Raw genomic sequence first — 22,608 nt, 5'->3', positions numbered from 1 at the left:
ATGCAGGAAGTAATATTGACATGTTTACTTATATGAAGATTAAACAAAACTTTAAAAAAATTAAATCACGTCTTATGTTATTGATATATGCTACTTGTGTTCAACAAACAACCCACTCCAAAATTGAATTTTAAAGATTTTGGTCCCCACGCGCAACAATGGACTCTTCCTAAAATACCCCCATACTACATGGACTCTTCCAACTTATCCTTTCCCATCCCCATTGCGAAACATACATCCATATCAAATTCCAGGTCAATTGGTTTGAATACAAGGGCACAGGAGCCAAAAACGTACTTTTTTGGTCTATAAATGGCAAAAAAATCGAAAAATTAACGCTTTTAAAATAATGTATGCAAAAAATATTACAAAGGACATGTGTAAATATATTATAGACACTTTCACACCAAATTCCAGGTTATTTGCTTTAATTACCATGGCACAGGAGCCCAAAATGTACATATTTGGTCCGAAAATGGCAAAAAAAGCACATTTTAAGTAATGCATGCCAAAAATGTAAATAGAGTCCTGTTGACATAAATCATAAGCATCTCCATACCAAATTTCAGGTCATTTGGTTTAAATACCTGGACACAGGAGCCAAAATATACATATTTGGTAGGAAAATAGCCAAAAAGGCCGTAAAATTATTTTTGGGCAAAAATTGAGATGCCTCCATATCTATATTTTTTAAGAATACATTCAACTACATGTGTACCAAATTTGGTGCTTTTAGACAAATTTGCACAATTTTTCAGCTATGCCGCTGGACTATAACAAGGGCTTTCAAAGACCGTCTGGGTAAACTATCTGAAATTATAATTTGACAAGTCACCATCAAAATAATAAACCTACTGGATTTCTGTCATCTTCCTTTCCTCTTCTTCTAGGACCCCTTCCATAACCTCTCCTGTAAACACATGGGAGAAATCAGAAAGCAATCAGAATATCATGTCAAACTTTTACACATGTTTGGGGAAAGTTGACTGCTATATAAACTGGTATGAAAACTCTTACAAACTCGTCTGATGAAAGATAGATTAGTGAAAAATTATCTGGCTTTAAAGGCAGCAGCTATCCAAGCTTCATCTGCATCCGTAGAACCCCGGCCCACCAGCTGAACAGGTCTCACCTTGTATCTCGCCCTAGCTGACCATTCGTCTCCTGTGTCTGGAGAGATGACATCTCCCGCCGCTGGTACCCTCCACCCGTGTCCCGTTCCCTGTCGCCTCTCATCTCTCCCCGAGTACTGGATATTCTCCCGCTGCCACCATTACTGTGACCTCCTGCGCTCCTCTCTGGAGGCTGTCTCACATTTGCAGCACCATTTTCCACATTGACTTGTAGTTTATCTGTTGAGACTTTCTCTGGGTTGGTTTGTGACCGGGTATGCATCTTTACACCAGACGTCCTTATGAAGGAAGAAAGACACAATAATGACTGTATTTTACTGTTACACTACAGTTGTGTAGTATCGCTGTTTCATATCATCCTGTTATCAACTTCAACAGCTGACTGGTCTGAATTGTTCAAGCAAAGCATTTATATCTCATGAAATTTGTAAAAAATCAGATAACCAAAGCATAAAATATTACTTATGATTACTTATGAGATGTTACGTGCAAAACATTCTATACACAAAAATGTAACGGTGAGCTTTAAGCGGTAAGGCTACTAGTATTTGATTTCCAGTGCCTGCCACACCAACATGACCAGAAGATTGAACACATCTGCAGAAGGATTATAAAGGATGTAAACAGCCTATGATGAACACCATGGGTAAGATAAGACTATTGCAGGATAGTTCTAAGGGTTATAAACAGCTGGTTCTCGTCTGTTTGTTTTAGTGTTTCACACATGACACAAATGATCTTTGTCACATGATCATAAAAATAATCTTATTTCTATCAACTGATCTTAAGTGAGTTATTAGATAACAGATAGAACTGATTTTTGCAAGAGGGGTTTTCAAGACCAATGCCAATATGTGATGTTCAATGGATGCAATTTGAAGAGTTCCAAGAAAAAAAGGAGGATTCTATAAGTATAAGGAATGCCAGCAAATGGATGGGAAATAATCAACTACACATGCAATATCAATCATTCAATGGTCATAAAACCAGCTTTTATATCAATTTTCAGAATATAAAAGATACAGAGCTTGAATGTGGCAAGACTTCATGTTCACTATTTGCCTCTAATATCAGAAAGAGTATAATTGTATATCAACAGTTTGTCCTTGCCTAATAAACCTCACATTCTGACATTGTTCTCAACTTGTGGAAGGTGCAAAATGCAGTATTCCTTCCTTTAGATACTATCAATAATAGAACAGAAATCACTGTTAGTCTTTACCAAATACAAAGAAAATCTAGTCTTTTAAAATGCCCACATTGTCTGAATTGCCTTTACTTCAGAATCTGTTTCTGTTAATGGCATTGATTGCAGGGCCCCTCTGAAAAGCAGTGGTAACCACTGAGCAGGGCCACCCTGGATAAATATGACAGAATAAAAATAAAAATAAAAATAAATAAAAAATCAAAATGCTTGTTACCTTTCCACTGTTGCAGGAATAGATCACAGAGGGTAATGTAGAACAATTGCTTTTTTGTCAAATATCCTAGGCTTGTAATGGTTATGTCACAATCCAATCCAATTCAATCTCATATATCAAAGTGACATGCATTCATGTTAACTGCAATTACAGGATGCACATATATATATATATACCGGTATACAAGAGTGGTTTAGTTGTCAGCAATAATTCAAATTGTCCCTTCTTCACAAATCCAAAAATCATTATGTACAAGAAAAATATCTTCATGATGTGAATAATGTTGAAATCCATAAAGCGATAACACAGTTAAGAATTAGTAGCCATAGATTGAATATAGAAACAGTACTATACTTTAATGTAGCTCCCGACCAAAGGTTTTGCCCATTCTGCTCAAATCGAATTGAAGATGAGTTTCACTTTATTATGGAATGCTCTAAATATGATGCCCTATGCGATAAGTTATTCATCTTTATCAATTCAAGTACTTCAGATTTTAAGCCACTAAATGCTACAGAATTTACTATATCTTTAGATGCAACAGCTCACACAGTGACAAATAGGCAAATATATAAAAGATTTTGTTATTAGAAAAAATAATGATACTCATAATTAGCCCAACTTGAATCATGTAAAACCTAAGATAGTCATTTTGTTGTAGTGAATAGTTTTATTCCATACTAATGTCTTGTTCTATGTTTACTGTTGTTGCCATACTTTGTACCTTCTACAATAGCCGTACAATGAAGTTCTTCTGTTACAAACCCTGGAAGTGACTATTTACAATACCTAAGGTTACTAGGTGGTTAAAAGTCCTGATTTGTGTTAGTCTGACTTATCAGGTAATTAGAACTAAATGCAATATTCAACTTCAAGTAGCTGAAAGACAACAAACTGACAGGTTTACTAAAGCAGCAGGAAGTGAATGTTTTCCACAGACCATGAACAACAGACAAGATCACAATGAAATTAACACAAATTCAAAAAACAGTGGTTGAGATCATTCTTTCATCTTAAATGTGCATGCAAGTCCTTCTCCAACATAAGTTTCTAAAAGTCCTGTCTGTTGTAGAGCTGTGAAATACATGTAAAAAGAGACACAGATTGAAACATACTGATACCTGGGGAAATATACACCTTTCCTGAAGACAAAGGGCATTCTAAAGGGAGAGAGGGGGATGGGAGGAGGTGCACATTAGACAGGAATTGTGTAGTGGCAAAGGCAAAGAAATGAACATAATATCATGGTATCTGTAAAGCAACTTCTACATCTCAAATCACCTATTCTGAGTAAGGACTATGTGTAGGTTGAGATATTACAGATGCATGTACATTTTTCAACAAATTATACACTGTAACAATAGAGCAATAAAACAGCATTCTCCATGTTCAACACAAGATTTCATCACTGTCAAGTGCATATACTGTCGATGAACTCAAGAAAAACTGCCTTTCCTGCACTCTTGTCAAATATGATTAAGGTGCAAAAAATATCATTTTCGAATCACACAATCATGGCCAGCGTGCCTAGCCTGTTATGCCGAATGGCAGTTATACCTTATTTCCAAGCAGATGTTGGGGTGGAAGGCCCACCCCAACATCTGAAGACACAGGCTCAGGGAGGAACACTTCGAAAAAAACTTAGTTGCTATCCCTCCCTGTTCCCCTATCAACAGCAATCTGAAGATAGGAAGAGTTTTACAAGCAGTCTATAACTTCAATTTGAGACAGATGCATGGACAGACACGGTCTCACACTCGTAAATTTTCAATCAAAACACAGTAATTGACCGCCAACCAAACAAGTTAATAAAGTTACCGATACTTTTTTACTTCTTTACATCCACAGTCAACTTGTTTTATTCTGCCAAAATTCGTCAGAAAGATGCTCTCCGCAGAAAACGTAAATATTCAGCCGCCATGTTGGATTCCATACAGTGGGGGTTTCGTGTTATGCATCGATGCCCCGCAGGTTTGTGTGTATACAGTCAAACCTGCCCAAGGCGACCACCCGGCGGACCGAGCAAAAACGGTCGCGATGGACAGGACGGTGGTCGCCATGAAGAAGATTCCACTCACAACATGTTTCCAGGTCGAGGTTTTCAAATACAGTACGTAAAATGGATGGAAAATTATGTGAATTTAGACAGCATGACCCCCACCAAGTTCAATTCTCATTGACAGAAATTTAAAGATCCTACAAAAATTACATTTTCCGTTATCGTTGTAATAATTGTAACGCTATACCGCTACATCGTGTACAAATTTTCGTCATAATTTTGACTACAAAACAATGGTTACCTCGATCATCTTGCAGCGCCATCCCGCATTCACACGTACATTAAATAGTACACACACACACACACACACACACGCACATCATCGAAGTTTTAAGGCCTAAGACAAATCCCTAGAAAATACCTGCTGGCCCCAGCCTTTTTTGGGGCGCCGACCGCTGGATAAAAGGGGCAAAAAGTTTTCGATCTGACAGCTAAAGATGAAAATGGAACGGTGTGATTTCGTCGCGCCATGCCGCCAAGCTCTGTGCGACCGCATCGAAAGGTATTAGTCAGCGCAGCAGAACGCACAGCGTCCAATAAAGGTTTGTGAGATTTATGGAAATAAAAAGAAAATAAGAATATTAATTTTCATCAATAACTAGAGTATTCGTAAATGTTCATACACATAAGCATTGTGTTTAAGAAAGGTCAGCGGTACGCCAAATCCGGGCCGCGCCAAATCCAAGATGGCGTCGGGACCAAGGAACAACATTTCTCGCCCGATGTTTTGCCCGCCGCGAAGTCATTTTTCGGCGGAATTTAGTAAGACACAGACACATTTTTGCTGAAAATACAAGAAATAGATAGTAATTTCTGTGAAATCTGACTTTTAGACGCCATGCACTACGTATTCGTTTTGAAAATTGAGTTTAAACCGAACTCTTTGCGGTAAACTATAAGATTACGATAGGCACAACAACATCACAAACATTTGTCTTTACAATGTTTATAGGGGGAACGTTTTATGGAGGAATCGATGCTATAACATTGCTATTCCATATATTTTTGTCCTTATTTTTGACCTTCAAAGTCTTGAAAACATTTCCGTGAAATCTTATAGCAAAATGATCCGATGTCACCACACGTTTGAAAATTAGGCGGCCGCCATGGGCAGGGATTGTGCGCTGTGCGGTTCCAATTTGTGGCGGTCCCGGTCGCGTTGGACGGGTGGTCGCCTTGGGCAGGCAGCTTAATGTTTGTGCCTATGGGGAAAATTTTCGGGACCGAGAAAAAGCGGTCGCCACGGCCAGGTGGTCGCGTTGAAAAGGTGGTCGCCTAGGTAGGTTTGACTGAATCCCTATCTTGATCCTGATCTTATTTTGCGCGTGAAAAAAAAATTGTTCGTCTATTTACAGTAGCGTCTATCATGATAAAGTACACTCTTCATTATGAGTACAAGTACATAATACCACTACCATGTGATGCCGTTTTCTTCGGGTGGCCCTGACGCTAGCCGAGGCAGCGAGGCGTCCACGTCGCATCATCGGACACAGCATAATTTGAGGTGTTAATATTTTTGTTGCCCTTAACAGTTTGCGAGAATGGGTGAGAGTAATGACCCATCATCTGCAGTACCGGCAAATACTGGTAGAAGGCAGTGTTTGAGTCGTAATTGTATTTCTATGGGCGAAGTCACTTACTAGCGCTGATTTTCTTTTGTTTTGGCAACATTAGAAATTGCAAGTGATGAATGAGTCCCTTTAGTAAGCTGGGATTTGAAAAAAAATTCTTAACTTTGCCACAATTATTATAGAATAAACAAAGAAAGTTGTTAAAATGTTGTGACAGTGAGATAGCAACTGGACAATGACATATGCTATTGTATTTAGTGATTATTATATATGCATATTCTTAATAATTCACCTGTCAATTTTGTCAATTGGTAATTTTGTTCCAGGGGTACTTTTAAGGTTTAGTAGATTTAGTTGAGTACAATGTGGCAGTGGCCCAAAACCCACTAAATGGATCAACATGGATGACGCTGCCACTACCATGGTTGCTTACTTGCTTGCTTATGGATGCTGCCACTACCATCATGGTACCACACTGTTTCAGCTCCAAGGGTCTATATAACCTCCTTGGTTTAACCACATGAGGATTGAGTGCACTAGCAAGGAGGCTGGCCCAAGCACTGTGAGGCCAACAGTCAGTGCATTATTTTGATGTACTGATGTCACCAGTAAAAAATAAAAGAAAGGGAAACCCTACCTACCAACCCTAATTTTTTTGCCTTTTGGATCATCAAGGAAACTTTCAGGGATAAGGTGTTACTGTAAATGTAGATATGACAATAATAACACTAATAACATACCTATTCCTTATTCCCTGATGGCCCCTCGGACTGGAGGTGTTGATGGGAGTTTTGTAGGTTGGTGATGCAGGGAAACCATTGCTTTGAAATGGCGTCTAAAAAAGAAAAATAGACAGATCTATCTTAGAGGCATGTATCATATACACTGCAGCTTTCCATGAATCCATCTTTCCCGTAGGATTTCCCATGGCAGTGCGGGAATCCTTTATGGTGGGACAGGATCCCTTCTGGCGGTGCAGAATATCTCTCTTGGCAGTTATTTAGTTCATGACTGGATTGTGAAGATTTTCTTCAAAGAACAAAGAAACTGGAGAGATATCTGACACCACCAGGAGCAATGCCACTTGTCCTGCACTTCCACCAGGGATATTCAATGTTAACCCAGTCACATAAAACTGTGCTGTACATGTACAATGTACAGTGTAGTGTACCTTTACTTCCTCTGCTGCTATATGATTGGGGATTTCAACTAGAGAATGTGCCAACCAGGAATAAAGTGTGCACAACATCGCCATAAATTAATCACGTATCATAAGAGGACAGTGTCATAGCTCGCCCCTCCCCATTTAGCATGGTACATTGTTACTGTATAATCTGTACTGTCTAAATAAAGGTTATATTAACTTACCAGATCATATTGCCTCAAATTCTTCCTTGGCTGGGACAACTGATCACAAGGAGAAGAAAAACATTGACTTTACTCTGTAACAGTTCCACTTGCAACAAAATTCACAGCTGCAAGTGGCCAAGAAGCAACTACTAACTGTGCTCTTCATCTGACCGAGGATATTTTGGTACCAACATCATTCTGAATGATAATGCCACGTGAGTAGGAATACCTAGTTTCATTACATTATATAGAAGTAGTATCATAATGAAGTACTCACCACATCTGGGCTAAAGAAGTGAGGACTTGTTGCCCACTGTGGTATGGAGAATGTGTTGAACATGTAGGCTGCCTGGGGACTGGCTGGGTACATGGGAGGTGCTGAGTAGGGTGGGAAAGCACCATACCCACCACCACCACCACCACCACTCCCACTCCCCCCTCCTCCCTGCTGTCTGGTGTAGAGATTGGGATCTGAGGTTATGGCTGTAGCCTGAGGTCCGACACCTGGCATCTTCATCCCATTCTTTGGTACAGCTGTGCCCAGCATCAAAGGCTTAGCCTTTATTCTGGCCTAATTGAGGATGAAATAATTAAACATAATGAAGATTCTGAAGTAAAATATATACTTCAACAAGAGTTTGGCGACCACATGCTACTATGAAATGTTTAGAGCTTTTGTAAACTGTATGCAAATGACTTTTACATTTACATCATTTATCCATGGTGATGTTCACCTTCAACTAACTTATACTTACATGTATAACTGTCACAAGTATAAGATTACCATCAGGGGTCTCCCTACGCAATGGTGCAAGGGTGCTGCGCCTCTCCCAAAATTCCCAGCGCCTCTCCCAAAATTTTCAAATTTAGGGTCTTTTCTTTGTATTTTTGAGGATAAAAATTGCGAAAAATTGGAGCGGCGTCGATACTCCCGACTGTTAACTCCCGACCGCTACACACATACTTTGCCGAGACATCGGAAAATAATTATCGCAACACAGTCACCCCAATTTTGGCTTTGTATTGTACTTACGGACGTGGGGACGCCGTCTGCCGCTGGGTAATCACACTCCTTTGTTTCTTGTTATTGTTATGCTTGCAAGCAATGGATATCGGTGCCTTTGACATGCATTGATCTCATTAAAACCTGTTTTTTCAAGACTCAATCAAAGAAAGCCAGTAAAAATACTGAAGGAAAACAAGATTTTCGGCCGAGCATTTCAGCCCCTACGTTGTGATCTGCCGCGATTTGACGTCATTTGTGGTCGTATTCGGCGGATAATCTATTCCTCTAATTGTTTTCCCGTAAAAATTCTGCTTTTGTAGCGTAGACGAGTCGTATTTTACGCCGGGGTTTGACTTTATTACAGCTGGCTAGCGACAATCGCCGACCGGCGGCCATCTTGTTTACTCATTAATATGCATAAATCTAAGCGCTGATTGGTCGGCGTCATGAAAACATGCGCTCTGATTGGTTGATACAAGATATCATGTGATCACATGGCGGGAAATCCCCAAACACAGTTTCGGCATAGATCGCATTTTGTGACGATAATTGGAGCAGTTTTGTGGCGATTGTAACATTATTGATTTTGAAAAATTAACCAAGCATTTTCTGATGGCAACATTCTAAATAAATAGCAAAACCTATTAAGTTTTTTTAAATGGTTTTTATTGATTGTGCATGTACTAATGAATAATGTTCTACTGGCATAAATTTCTAATTCTTATTTCAAATTCATTACATAACGTTAATTGTATGAATAGTCATAATTTTTTATTCTATTTTTTTTTAATAATCTTTTTAAATAACCTAATTTTGATAATAATTTAAAACAATTTGGGCTTGATCCTCTGATCCTATCTTTAGTTTGTAACATTCACAGCCTAAGTTGCAGGAGAAAGCTTCCAATTTCAATTTATAAAGGCAAAATGCAACAGATTTTCTGTCTCTTAATTCTGTAAGATTTACAGCTCAAGTTCCAGGAGAAGGCCTCAAATTGCATTTAAGATGGCCAAAATGCAATAGCTTCTAATTTGGAAAGGGGGGTGATCCCCCCCCTCTACAAACCTCTCCCCCCCTCCTTGTCGCGCTGTGCGCGACTTTCGAGCACTTTGCGCCCTCTCAGCCTCTGTTAAAAATGGGAGCACCACTCCCCTAAAAATTTCTGGGGAGACCCCTGACCATCATTCATCACTGAGCACATTTAGTATTTGTTTATGTTCCAGCTGCCATGTGTTACATTTGAAGTCCAGGAACTGTTAAGAAAAACAATGGAATCATAGAATTTCCTCATTGATTTTGCAAATTAAGTCCTTATTTGCACAATACATATCTAACTATCTACATGTACATCTCTGCCTAAGCTACCTGCATGCCTAAATTGATGGAAATCCATCTTTCCTTTCTTCAGTTATCCACTTTGGGATATTTTGATAAAAATGCCCTTGCAGTTCCAAAATTATATGTTTGGGGGCCCAAACCTCCCACACTTTTTTCTCACATCAAAAGTTATCTGCCACCCATATGTCAAGACCACAGCATGTCCAGGTAAAGAGATACATTGAAAACACTGCAATGATAGAAGATATCCTCCTATTTTGCATAATTTGGATTTTTTTTCTTTTCTTATCTGTCTAAACTACCTACAATGTACATACCAAAAATCCTGAAAAGCTATTATTCCCATCTCGAGTCATCTTCATTGAAACAATTTTGACAAAAAGGCCCCTGCCTAGAGCTGTGTACCTAAACAAATTTTAGGTACAGGTACACGGGTTCAGGTACAGGTCCGGACCTGAATCTGTACCTAAACTACTTGTTTGGAAAATGCTAGATTTTCAATAAGGACAAAGGCATGTTTGAACTGGTAAAAACATAATATTTGATTGTGCTAGGTATTATTTTGATGAAAACACAGATGACAATTTGACTCCAGCCATGCAAAATGTGTTTTCTGTGCTTTAGAGTGGCTTTAGAGCACTGACACGGTAATTTCATAGTAATTTTATCTGTCAAAGTGGCCATCCCCTGAGTCAGGTCCAGTACGGATACAGCAGGGTTAGGTATTTTGGACCTGTACCTAATTGATTGTACCCGGTACTGTATCGGTACAGTGTACCAGTACACAGCTTTACCCCTGCCATTTCTGAATTGGTTGCAACAGGGGCCACAACTTCTGTGACTTCTTCCTGAGCATGAGAGCTATCTACCGCCCAAAAATCGTGGCCATAGCAAGTCCAGAACACGAGATAATAAAACTGGAAGTTCCGCTGCAGTACCTACATGTAGGGAAGTTGCTAGAGGGCACAAAATCTAATCATTTCCAGTTTTGGTCACACTAAGCCGTTCTTGAGTTATCTTGCTGACCAACAGACAGACAGACAAACACTAACTACTTGTGAAGACTAGTCACTAGATTGGCTCTTCCTTACCATGATGGGCTTTCCAAGGAATTCACGGACCTCTTCACGTAGGTATTTGTAAGCCTGAAGAAAAACATAACTTACTGTAGAACATTGATAGCATAAATCAGTTGTTCTGAAAACTTAAAGTACTCCATACTGAATTGCGTGAGGACAAGACAATGTCTGAATTGTATTACCTTAAGTTTTATGTCATACCTGGACCGCAAAAACGTTCAATACCGTACGGGTGTTCCGGACCATGTGATAATTTTCCGTGTCACACAGGGTTCTTTTAAGTTATATCACACGGGCTTCCATAGAATATTTTGAATGCAAAATTTGAATGCCGGATTCGGAGATTGTAATCGTTGTTACAATTTCTTTGTTCGAGGACAAAAAACTCTCTCAACTTCAGCCGCATTTTGCATTGAAATGTGTGTTTTTTTGGGTTGGTATGAAATAAATGAATACAACAAGGTGTATTCCGCATCACGCTCGGTCCCGGCCCTCCCACGGGTCGCATCAGCCGTCGGGCGATACGACTCGCGGTCGGGCCGGAACCTCGGGCAATACGGAATACACCTTGTTGTATTCTATATGTACAGTGGAAGCCAGTTATTTGTATTTCTTGTTATTGTATAATTCGGGAAATTGTATAGAATACCAAAACACCAAACCATTTACCAAGTATTGGTTACAAGAATATTCATCAATCAGTGACTTAGAAAGGTTACGAGATACCCAACTCCAAATTTTTGATGTCTACTGTACATCTTGATCACGGAATGACCTAGTCTCGCGAGAACACGAGACTAGGACGAGACTTGTGAAGATCGTCCTGCCTCCCCCGCCTCCTTGTGGAGCAGGTGTAAGAAGGACTTGGGCAGCTCCCAACCTTCGGTACGGTTCATCCCAGTACGTTCCAACTGGATGTGGACTGCCTCTTTGATCTTCCTGTGGGCCTTACGTGATTCTAGGTCTATGATCTCTATAATGTCCGGGATCGGGCCGATCTTCACAAGTCTCATCCTAGTTTTGTGTTCTCGCGAGACTAGGTCACTCCGTGATCAAGATGTACAGTAGACATCGAAAATTTGGAGGTGCTTATCTCGTAACCTTTCTAAGTCACTGATTGATGAATATTCTTGTAATTGTTACTATACGTGACTGATGAATCTCCTCAACGATCACCAAGTATTGTATTGAATTTTGTCCAACTATATACATGTACATCGTATAATGACCCAGAACTATACGTTAAAAGTAAGCAAAGTGGGTATCTAAGGCATAAAGACACCATATCGCTTAAAAATGACCAAAATTGTCACTGTTAAAAAGGTCATTTCCCGTTACTAAGCATTAGACATCAATGCGTTTCCCGTTCCCGACACGCGAGGGCTCCAGTGGTAGTCGGCCCTTTGTTGACAAGCACCAATGGCACTTACGAAATCGTCAGACGCAAAAAAAATCTTAATTTGCTGCATCTGACGGTTATTTTTCGTTAGAACGCTTGACAGGCATGTTATGGGCCCGCAAGTTGTCGATACAGGCTGTTATAGGCACTTGCAAAACAGCCGGACACGCATATCAAGGCTCGAAATTCATTCTTGGAAACAGGTGCACCCGACCAAATAAAGGAAGTGCACAAAAGGATTTTGGGTTCACCACAAAATAAAGTTGAATGTCAGCAAAACATTATTACAAAGTTCAATTGGGGTGTTACTGGCGTTATTCCGGACTGTCGTAAATTCTGGACTGTCCTATAAAATGTGCGGACAATTGGGCTATACAGATATGCTGAATCTACTGTATGATCATACAACAGCAATCAAGGATGAAATAGAATCATGAGGGCTATACAAAAATATGATTTAACCATGACGTTTTTCATACGGAGGACATGCATACAAATTACAAGGCGTTTTGAACCAGCACATATGGGAAGAACATTCCCCTTACCTTCTGAGCATCTGTGTCCGACTCAAATGTGATGAACCAGCTGTCATTGTGTGCAAACTCACAGGTAGAGAACTTTGGACAATTCTGTCCTGAGAACAGACCCTCCACAGCCTAAAAAATAAGATTTATTCATAACCAACAAAATACATTTGCAACTTTTTTTGAGCAGCATCAAAGGTGACAGAGAAATAATATTTGTCTATTTGTCAAGACACTTGCTGACAAAAAGGACCGACAAATGTGGGATGATATAGATGCTGACCTCTTGAGGGGTTGACTCTGGAATTTCACGGAGAATGACAATGCAGCGTTTCTGGTTAGGTCGCACCTTTTCTCCCTTGTCATCCACTTGTACCATTGGAGACTCTGGACAGAACAATAAACAGTGAACATGGTATACAAAGACCACTCCGAAAAATGGGTATATATAGAATACAACAGTGAAGAGTCCATTCTTCCATAGGGGATCAAATTTGGGAAGCTCCATTTCGGGCTGGAATGACTTTGCAATAGATCACTCTTCGGCAGCATTTTTTTGGAGTATTTCAGTTTTGCCCAGTCTGGTGTAACTTTTGCATGGGGAGAGATATGGCTGAAATATGCTGTCTTTGCTCGTGCAAATGTTGCCTTTTTACAGTACCGATCTCGTCATAGTTAACATCCATCAACATCACTGACACTTGTCTGACAAGTCACTGATGATTTTTGACCCTCATTATTCCGTCAGCGACAGTTTCTGACTAGTCATTGACAGGGAAAGGTCGGTTCTATGTCAGGTCAGAGTTATCAAGTGACGGACCATTCATATACAGGCCGGGGAAACATCACAGGACAGTGGGAGGAGAACTGATTTGCCTCGCGCTGGGCAGGAAATTGCCAATACCAAAAACGACCCGGAAATGGAGGGTGATCTTGCCCGCATTTCGTAAATCATCAATTATATTGACAATTTAACTTCATGGTTACCCTGCTCGGCTAGCGCTGGCCGTGGGGTACACATTTACAAATCATCAGAGAAAAACTGTCAACAGCGATCAATCCGGAAAACGAAACAATATACCGGTAGTTTCACAGCAACGCATGGCACGCCGATCGGCCCGGCAGACAGCCGTCAAAACAAGCGAAGCTACCGGAAGTGAAACGTACCTCAATCATTTAATAGGGATCGGGATTTGTATTTATCTTCGAAAATGCACACAAAATAAACGAACGCATGTCTTGACAATGTCACCAAAACAACATTGATTTAAGTATCCATGTTAGTACATCAGTATGCACTAATCTACTTAGAACAAGGTCCTTGGATCCTGAAAATTACAAAGCTAGTCACGCTGGTTGCCAAATTCGGTTCGATCAATGGTCAGTATTTTGGGGCAACATCGCAACCCACACTGGTGCCACAGGTGACAAATTGCTTTGTCTTGTCGGGTTGCAAAATAAAAAGGAAACCTGACCCATCTCATTAATGCTTACCCTGACCAGTCGAACTCTGATGACGAATTTCTGACCTGTCATTGACGATACTCTGACCCGTCGTGCCGCCTTGTTAACTATGACAAGATCGGTACTGTAGTTTGTAACATACTGTATACGTGTTGCAACCCACTTCATATTCACTATGTCTTGGTTGTCGTAATTCATAAATAAGCAGTTCCAACCAATTACAGAACTTGGGATCAAAGATAAAAAGCTTGGTGATAGCATAAATGCGAGGAACTCACCTTGCAGACATTCCTTGATGAGCTCCATGTCTGAAGTTAGTCTTTTCACCTGGTTAAAGTTTGCTATAGTCCAGATTGGTACAAACTGATCGCTGTCCATCTGTGACACCAGGTACGTGTCGTTTGCCAGGTTCTCCCTTCAGGACAGAAAAACAACTCAATCTGCCCATCAATTAATAATACAGCATAAATCAGGTGTTATTTCCTACAAGACAAGATTTTTATGAATATAGAATAAACAAAATTTAGTAAAATTCCATCACACATCAACAAAGCAATAGACAATTTATAATCCAGTCAATTATTGTATAATCACTAGTGCTCCACAGTGGTAGAAATACTTTTTTTCAGTGTTCTGCAATATTGCAGAAAGTCAAAATTGTTCTGCTATTTGAAAATGTTTTCTGCAAAAATTAATACACAATCCATACTACAACCTTCTCAACTTGATTAATGCCTATTTATATTTACATCATATCTAGTTTTGCAACAATGCTGTAATTCTTTATTCTCTCACTCTTAAATTTTTACTAGCAGAATTTGAAACAGGAATAACATACATGGGTGTGAAAAATATTCAAATGAATAGCGAAAATTGCCACGGCAAAAGCGTATTCATTCAATATTAATCAAATTGCATATCTGTTTATAATTTAAGTATGTGTATTGGAATTTTTAAAAATTCAGTAACCTCAGCCTGATAAGGAGGAAAAGGACATTATATCTTTGCAACGAGTACATGTTCTGATGCGTAATGAGATCGCACGACTTGTGACAAAAATCACAGCCACGGCCCACAGAAGAAAAAAATATAAAAAATCTCAAGCAAACCTTGGCCTCTGTGTATTTTTTTTCTCATAAATCCGAAAAATCGCTATCAGTTTTAAACATCGGCCTCCAACTTCGGACAGTCGGGGAGACTCTAGACGGCCCGGCGATGTTATTGTTTTTCACGTGGGCGCCCCCCTCCCCACTGTCTCGGCGCAGGAGAAAATGTTCCGCCTTCTCCTTGCTCACAAGGCGGTGCTCTAGATCAATCCGAGTGGTTCTCAACTTCATCGCTGTCATCTGGGCTTGAAGGACCACCGTCTAATGTAGTAGCCACCATTTTGTTACTGCTGTCGTCACGCCCACACCCCGAGTTCGGGCTCTGAAGAAATCGCATGCTTGCTGCAACATGTTAACACTAGAATTCCCGACTTTTGGCGACCCTGAGATTGTGGCCGCGGAGATCAGCAAGGTCAGGACAGAAATGCACGAATTTGAAATTTTCTCACATGATTCGTCCCCGAAGTTATCACGGAAAGTGTCGGAAATCCTGGAAAAAACTCGAACCTCAGAGGCAGTCGGCACGCACCGAAATGCCTTCAGGTTCGCTCGGCGCTGGTTTCAGTTTATCTACAGCGCCGCTAGCTAAATCTATATTATAACCTCCTAGGCTAAATTGAGAACCATTGAATCCTGAATTCAATGAGCCTGATTTTTTTTATTCCGCAAAATTGCAGGTTGCTTCATTTTTCTTCTGCAATCTTGAAAATTTGCAGATTGCAGACGGGTATTTCGAACGCTGTCCCATGTAGACCCATGATGATGATGATGAAATAGACTCTTGATATTTAAGTATAGGTTCCAAACCGCAAATAGGATAATTGTGATAGATTCATGTCAATTTGTGGCCTAAACTTAGAGTTCCTCTACCTCATGCTTTCCGGGGGATGGCATTGATAAGGCTACAGATTGAGACAAGAGTATTCAAAAAAAGATAAGATCATCCTAAAATTTCTTACCTTCACGCCACTATTCTGACAATAGGAAATAATACATGTATCTGTAGGGTACTCGGGGAAGGGGTTTAGGCCTCGAAATTAACTTTTTCCCCTACTGTCCCAACACTGTCCCGAAAGTGGATTTCAACTGTCCCGAAAGTGTCCCGAAGTGTCCCAACCAGGGCCAAAGATGTGAACTTAGTGGGGGTCCGGATTAAGTTCCAGAGGTTCATGTTTGGCTTAGAACCTATACTCAAGTCTGAACCTGAACTCAAGCCATGACATATGTGTGTTAGAAATATTTTTTTCAGTTATATAGAAAATTGCATGTTGGCAAACATTTTGTATGAAAAATATAATACATGCAAAATTACATAGTCGTATAGTAAACACAAAAGCTCTCAAACAGTGAAGAATTCCAACATACAATATAAAAAGTTTTTAAAAAATCAATTACCTTTTTCAAATTGAGTAAAATTTTTAATATGGCAAAAATAACAAAGAAGTACTTAATTTCGCCCCAAGAAAGAATAAAGCACGATGCTGGATTTAATCTATCATATTATCGGGCAATATCAGTCCTCTATCGACATTTGAAACTGCAGTTTCACAAATTCTCATTAGAGGGCGTTGTGTCGTTCTCGCCTGTTATTGCAAAATCTTCTGCTGAATCGAGTTCCACCATGATGGGGACTGACTCAGAATTTTCTGATTGTCCCGAAATTGTCCCGAAACGTAAGTTGAATTGTCCCGAACCCAAATTCTACTGTCATCGGGACATCGGGACAATGTTAATTTCGAGCCCTGGGGTTATCAGAATTTGTTGCTGTTTACCTAGTTTAAACTCAGTGAAGTTGGCAATTCACAGGGCTCTAATTACCTTTGCAAAGAAGTTTATATTTTCGGTAGCATTTGTATGTGCGGATGTGAGGATGTGGATGAACAGCATAACTCATGAGATGGTTAGAGCTTGGGCTCTCTAGTGGCTTGTTACGGTACTGCAGTGGAACTTCCTGTTTTGATATCTTGTGTTCTGGATATGCCATGGTCATTTGCATGATTAATGAGAAAATACTGTAACGAAAGAGAGGAGTTTGCTGAATCATAATTTTTGGGATGTAGATAGCTAAAGTGATGCTTGGTATGATAAGATGCTAATTTTGCAACCCAAATCTAATTTGCATAATAAATGAGGAATTTTGTAAACCCACTATGTTCTATGATAGGACCATTCAAATATGAGACATTTGTAACTGAGGAAGATAGGAATGTTGATGAGAAACATGCAAATGAAGACCTAATTTGCATAATAAATGAGAAACTTCTATAAGTACATACTGGTAAATAATGGCAATTTCATACTTGTGGCATTTAGAAGTTACGTAAGGTGAATGTAGTTGAGTATACATTATGCAAATGAGGACCTCATTTGCATAATCCATCTGTCAAAGGTTACAACCATTCTTACTGATTGATTTGCCGCATGTAAGCGCTCATTCATATCATTAGGACGAGACTGTAAGTTACACTTGTACAATAGATAGATGTTAATATGTAGATTTCTGGTACATGTAAAATTAATGCAATGTCCCCTACAAATACCTTGAGAAGTAGTATTCCAGCTGATACTTGAGAACTTTCTTCAGCTCCTCCTGACTCATGGGTGCTGCCCCCGGGCTCTCCTCTCCTTCACCTGTACATGTGCACAGAACTGAAACTGTCAGCATGAACACACACATAGGCTAGGCATAAATATCTGCACAATGTAGCCAGGTTCTTCAACAGGCAACCACGTCTTTGTGTCCACGTCAAATTTTATTATCAAGAGATATGATATCTTACAGTAATTACTTATCATGTAATACTTAGATCTAGCACTTCAAACCATCTGTATCTGTATCTACATAGCCGATATAACCGCTGTTAGGCGTAACACAGCAGCTGGTTATATTACACCGGGTGTGGATGTTCCTACAGTACTTGATGAGTTCCACTCTACTATGGTTCTCCGAAAATACGAATTTTTGAACACATCAATCCTTGGCTGATCACCATGATGCCATCAACATAACATGAAAGGCAGATACTAGTATATGAGACAACGTTACAATGTAAATATCTTATAGTGCAGTATTCCTTAACAACAGAGTGAGGGATTCTTCAGGACGACAGTCGGGGTTCGCCAGGGATGCTTGATATCACCAGTTCTGTTCAACTTATGGACAGAACACACTGCAAGATCATCACACCTCCATCTCCATTGGTGGCAGACGCATCTGTAATCTCCGTTTTGCAGATGCCATCGACCTCCTGGCCGGCACCAACACCGAACTCCAGGACCTCACAGACAAACTGACACAGAGCACAGGGTCGTTCGGCATGGAAGTCAGCACTGAGAAGAGCAAGGTCATGGTCAACAGCAAGGACAAGACACAAGGGGTCATCTTCATGAAAGGGCAACAACTGGAAGAGGTGGACTCATTCACATACTTGGGTGGGTCTATTACAAAGGATGGTTCCAGCCGGACTGAAGTACTGAAAAGGATCGCCATGGCGACAGCAGCAATGGCTCGTCTGGACAAGATCTGGAAATCCAGCAACATCAGCTTTGCTGTTAAGCACAAGCTCTACAAAGCCCTGGTAGTGTCAGTTCTGCTGTACGGCTGTGAGACTTGGACGTTGCTGGCAGAGACAGAGCGGAAAATCCAGGCCTTCGAAATGAAGTGTATGCAGAGACTGCTGCACATCACCTACCACAAACACAAGACATATGAGTGTGTGGCAAGTTGTACGCAGCATCGTTGGCCCACAGGAAGCACTGCTAGCAACGGTCAAGGGACGTAAGCTACAGTGGTTCGGCCACGTGACACGCCACGACAAACTGGCCAAGACCATACTGCAGGGCACTCTGGAAGGAGGTTGCCGTAGGGGACGACAAAGGAAATCCTGGGAGGATAACATCTGAGAGTGGACGTCCCGTAGCCTGGCTGACTACAGCAAGAAACAGACGAGCCTGGAGACAGATGTCCATCTTCACTGCTACCTTGTCCCCCCAACGACCCAGAGGTCAAGGGACTAGGTATATAGGTGGGTAGGTAGTTCCAGTAGAGGTATGATGTACACTCTGTAGCTGTAATGTAAACTGTACTTCCAGTACAGGCAGACTAGATCATAGTAGATGTACACAGCTGTAATGTAAACTGTACTTCCAGTACAGGTAGACTAGATCATAGTAGATGTACACGGCTGTAATGTAAACTGTACTTCCAGTACAGGTAGACTAGATCATAGTAGATGTACACAGCTGTAATTGAATTGTAAACTGTACTTCCAGTACAGGTAGACTAGATCATAGTAGATGTACACAGCTGTAATATAAACTGTACTTCCAGTACAGGTAGACTAGATCATACTGGATGTACACAGCTGTAATGTAGACTGTACTTCCAGTACAGGTAGACTAGATCATAGTAGATGTACACAGCTGTAATGGAATTGTAAATTGTACTTCCAGTACAGGTAGACTAGATCATAGTAGATGTACACAGCTGTGATGTAACCTGTACTTCCAGTACAGGTAGACTAGATCATAGTAGACGTACACAGCTGTGATGTAAACTGTACTTCCAGTACAGGTAGACTAGATCATAGTAGATGTACACAGCTGTGATGTAAACTGTACTTCCAGTACAGGTAGACTAGATCATAGTAGATGTACACAGCTGTGATGTAAACTGTACTTCCAGTACAGGTAGACTAGATCATAGTAGATGTACACGGCTATAATGTACTTCCAGTACAGGTAGACTAGATCATAGTAGATGTACACGGCTGTAATGTAAACTGTACTTCCAGTACAGGTAGACTAGATCATAGTAGATGTACACGGCTGTAATGTACTTCCAGTACAGGTAGAGGGTTGGGGTTTTGTGCGCGTGAGGAATTTGCGCGTGAAAAACTTGCGTGTGAAAAATTTGCGCGTGAAAAGATAGAATTCAAGAAATGTGTCAGAAAATGTGCACTACAAAACTCTTAGGCAGAAAAATGTTACCCCATGATATGATTTTTCATCTGTTTCCTGAATTTTGGGGTTGAATTTTAGGTCCCTTGGGAATATCTAAGCTGACTACCAAGGGATTTAAAACCTTTTGGGGGGGTTTTAAGCTTAAAACTTGAAATAAGATGACCCACAATGGAATTAATATATTGAGTATCCTATTGTTGCATTCTACAGTTCAAAATGTTGTTCTTTCAATCTTTAAGAGATTTTTAAGTGATTTTCAGATATTAAGTTTTCACGCGCAAAAAAGTTTGAAATTTGCGCGTGAAAGAAAAGATTCAATTAGGCTAATAAGATGGAGAAAAGCTTCAAATAGTTACATTTTACAATACAAAACCTTATATCAGTAAGTTAATAATTTGTTTCTTAAAGATTTAAGTGATTCTCAAATGTTTAGGTTTCAAGCCCCAAAAAGTTTAACTACTCCCAAGGGACCTATTCCCAAGGGACTTAAAAATCAGGAGTTTTCAAACCAAAAATTCAGGTGTCAGATGGAAATCTGTATCATGGGATCACATTTTCCTGTCTAAGGAAATTATACTACACATTTTCTGACATATTTTAAGAAATTTATTTTTTCACGCGCAAATTCTTCACGCGCAAATTTTCACGCGCGAATTCTTCACGCGCAGAAAACCCGTTCCCCAGGTAGACTAGATCATAGATGTACAAGCTGTAATGTAAACTGTAGAACTGACCTGCAGCAGCTGGGCCTGCTGAGGAGGATGTTGGGAAGGCATATTCACTACTGGGAGGAGAGCTAACACTCCCAGGGGAAGAGTTGACTCCGCTTGGCGATTCCTGGAGGTCCTTTATCTTTGTATGGTTCGGAGAGGAAGGGAACATGGCACCTGGCTGCATCTCGGTGATGTCCCCATTCAAGGGGAAGGTGTCTGGGAGACAAATAAAAGTAATATCAGTCTTTGTAACATCATTATAATGTACTCTAGAAACAGACCTATCTTCAACAAACCCTGAGGAACCTTTCAATGATGGTGGGTGTTTGGAAAAATATGAAGTTTCGGCATAAATTATGCAAATGAGGTTCTCATTAACACAACACACATTTCGTTATAGTCACCTTTCCTAAAGCTACCTACACCTCAAATATGACATCCCAGGGCTCGAAATACTGGGTGCATGTGCACCTGTGTGCACCAAAAAATGTAAGTATCAGAAAAAGACATATTACCTTTTGTTGTACTGTATTTGATGTATTGCTTGGTTGCAATTTGAAATCTGAATAGACTTACAGATTGCAGTTCTTATAAGAGAGGCAGTAGCATCAAAATTATGTGGTGCACCCCAAATTATTTCTGTGCACCTAATTCTTTTGGTTGGGTGCACCAGTGCACCTATTTCCAAAGAAGAATTTCGAACCCTGCATCCGTAACATTTATAGTAAGGGAAATATGAAGTTTCTGCATAAATTATGCAAATGTGGTCATAAGCATAAAATACACGCCGACCGCTTTTCTTGTTTTTTTCCCCATAGGCACAAGCATGTGTGTGTGTGTGTGTGTGTGTGTGTGTGTGTGTGTGTGTGTGTGTGTACTATTTGACGTAACGTGTGAATGCGGGAGGGCGCTATTCGATTGAGAGAGGGGGACACTGTTTTGAAGTCAAAAGTTCTGTATGACGGAAATTTGCACACGATGTAATGGCACAGCAAAATTAAAACGATAACGAAAAATATAATTTTGTAGGATCTTTCTGGCAATGTGAATCAAACCTGGTAGTACAGTACCGCTCGCGTGATAGTTAACAAGGGTAACGCATTCGGAACCCGTTATCCTTGCGTTAGGGTTTTGGTGTAATCGCGTTACAGTTTCTGAATGACGCGTTCTCGTGCGTTAGGGTTTGCCAGACGCAGAGTTAATGAGATGGGGTCAAATTTAATTGCACAATGTATTAAACACACACTTCTGTTAATCACACAGACTCCCAAAATCCCAAAAGTCCAATCCAGATAATTGCACGATTCAGCACGAAGTACGCTGACAAATGGGATGTGCAGTTAAGCGGCTTCTACTGTATATCTTTCTGCACTAATAGAGCTATCACCCTACATCTACTTGATTTTTTGGCAGAAGAAGAAAGAACACGCCAGCAAAAACAATATATTTCCCAGTGGTAGAAATACTTTTTTCTAGTGTTCTG

General features: G+C 40.2%; 1 protein-coding gene across 6 annotated transcripts in view; it reads right to left on the bottom strand.

The window, feature by feature from the left end:
- Positions 1-22,608, bottom strand: part of LOC136420466 (la-related protein 4-like) — a 58,480-nt gene that overhangs the window by 14,290 nt on the left and 21,582 nt on the right. For 3 of the 6 annotated variants that reach the window (XM_066407406.1, XM_066407407.1, XM_066407405.1), the window contains exons 4-15: positions 21,147-21,341; positions 17,991-18,081; positions 14,623-14,759; positions 13,164-13,267; positions 12,902-13,012; positions 10,970-11,023; positions 7,812-8,105; positions 7,553-7,591; positions 6,925-7,019; positions 3,676-3,714; positions 1,133-1,411; positions 856-910 (exon numbers count right to left, since the gene is read on the bottom strand). In XM_066407406.1, coding sequence (XP_066263503.1) covers positions 856-910; positions 1,133-1,411; positions 3,676-3,714; positions 6,925-7,019; positions 7,553-7,591; positions 7,812-8,105; positions 10,970-11,023; positions 12,902-13,012; positions 13,164-13,267; positions 14,623-14,759; positions 17,991-18,081; positions 21,147-21,341 — 1,493 coding nt within the window. The remainder of the gene's footprint in view (positions 1-855; positions 911-1,132; positions 1,412-3,675; positions 3,715-6,924; positions 7,020-7,552; positions 7,592-7,811; positions 8,106-10,969; positions 11,024-12,901; positions 13,013-13,163; positions 13,268-14,622; positions 14,760-17,990; positions 18,082-21,146; positions 21,342-22,608) is intronic. The other 3 variants (XM_066407409.1, XM_066407408.1, XM_066407410.1) reach the window with 3 other exon arrangements.

The sequence above is a fragment of the Branchiostoma lanceolatum genome, chromosome 15 (genome assembly GCF_035083965.1).
Source record: "Branchiostoma lanceolatum isolate klBraLanc5 chromosome 15, klBraLanc5.hap2, whole genome shotgun sequence".
Classification (NCBI taxonomy): domain Eukaryota; kingdom Metazoa; phylum Chordata; class Leptocardii; order Amphioxiformes; family Branchiostomatidae; genus Branchiostoma; species Branchiostoma lanceolatum.
Note: the sequence above shows the minus strand (reverse complement) of the source record. Positions and strands in the feature narration are given on the sequence as shown.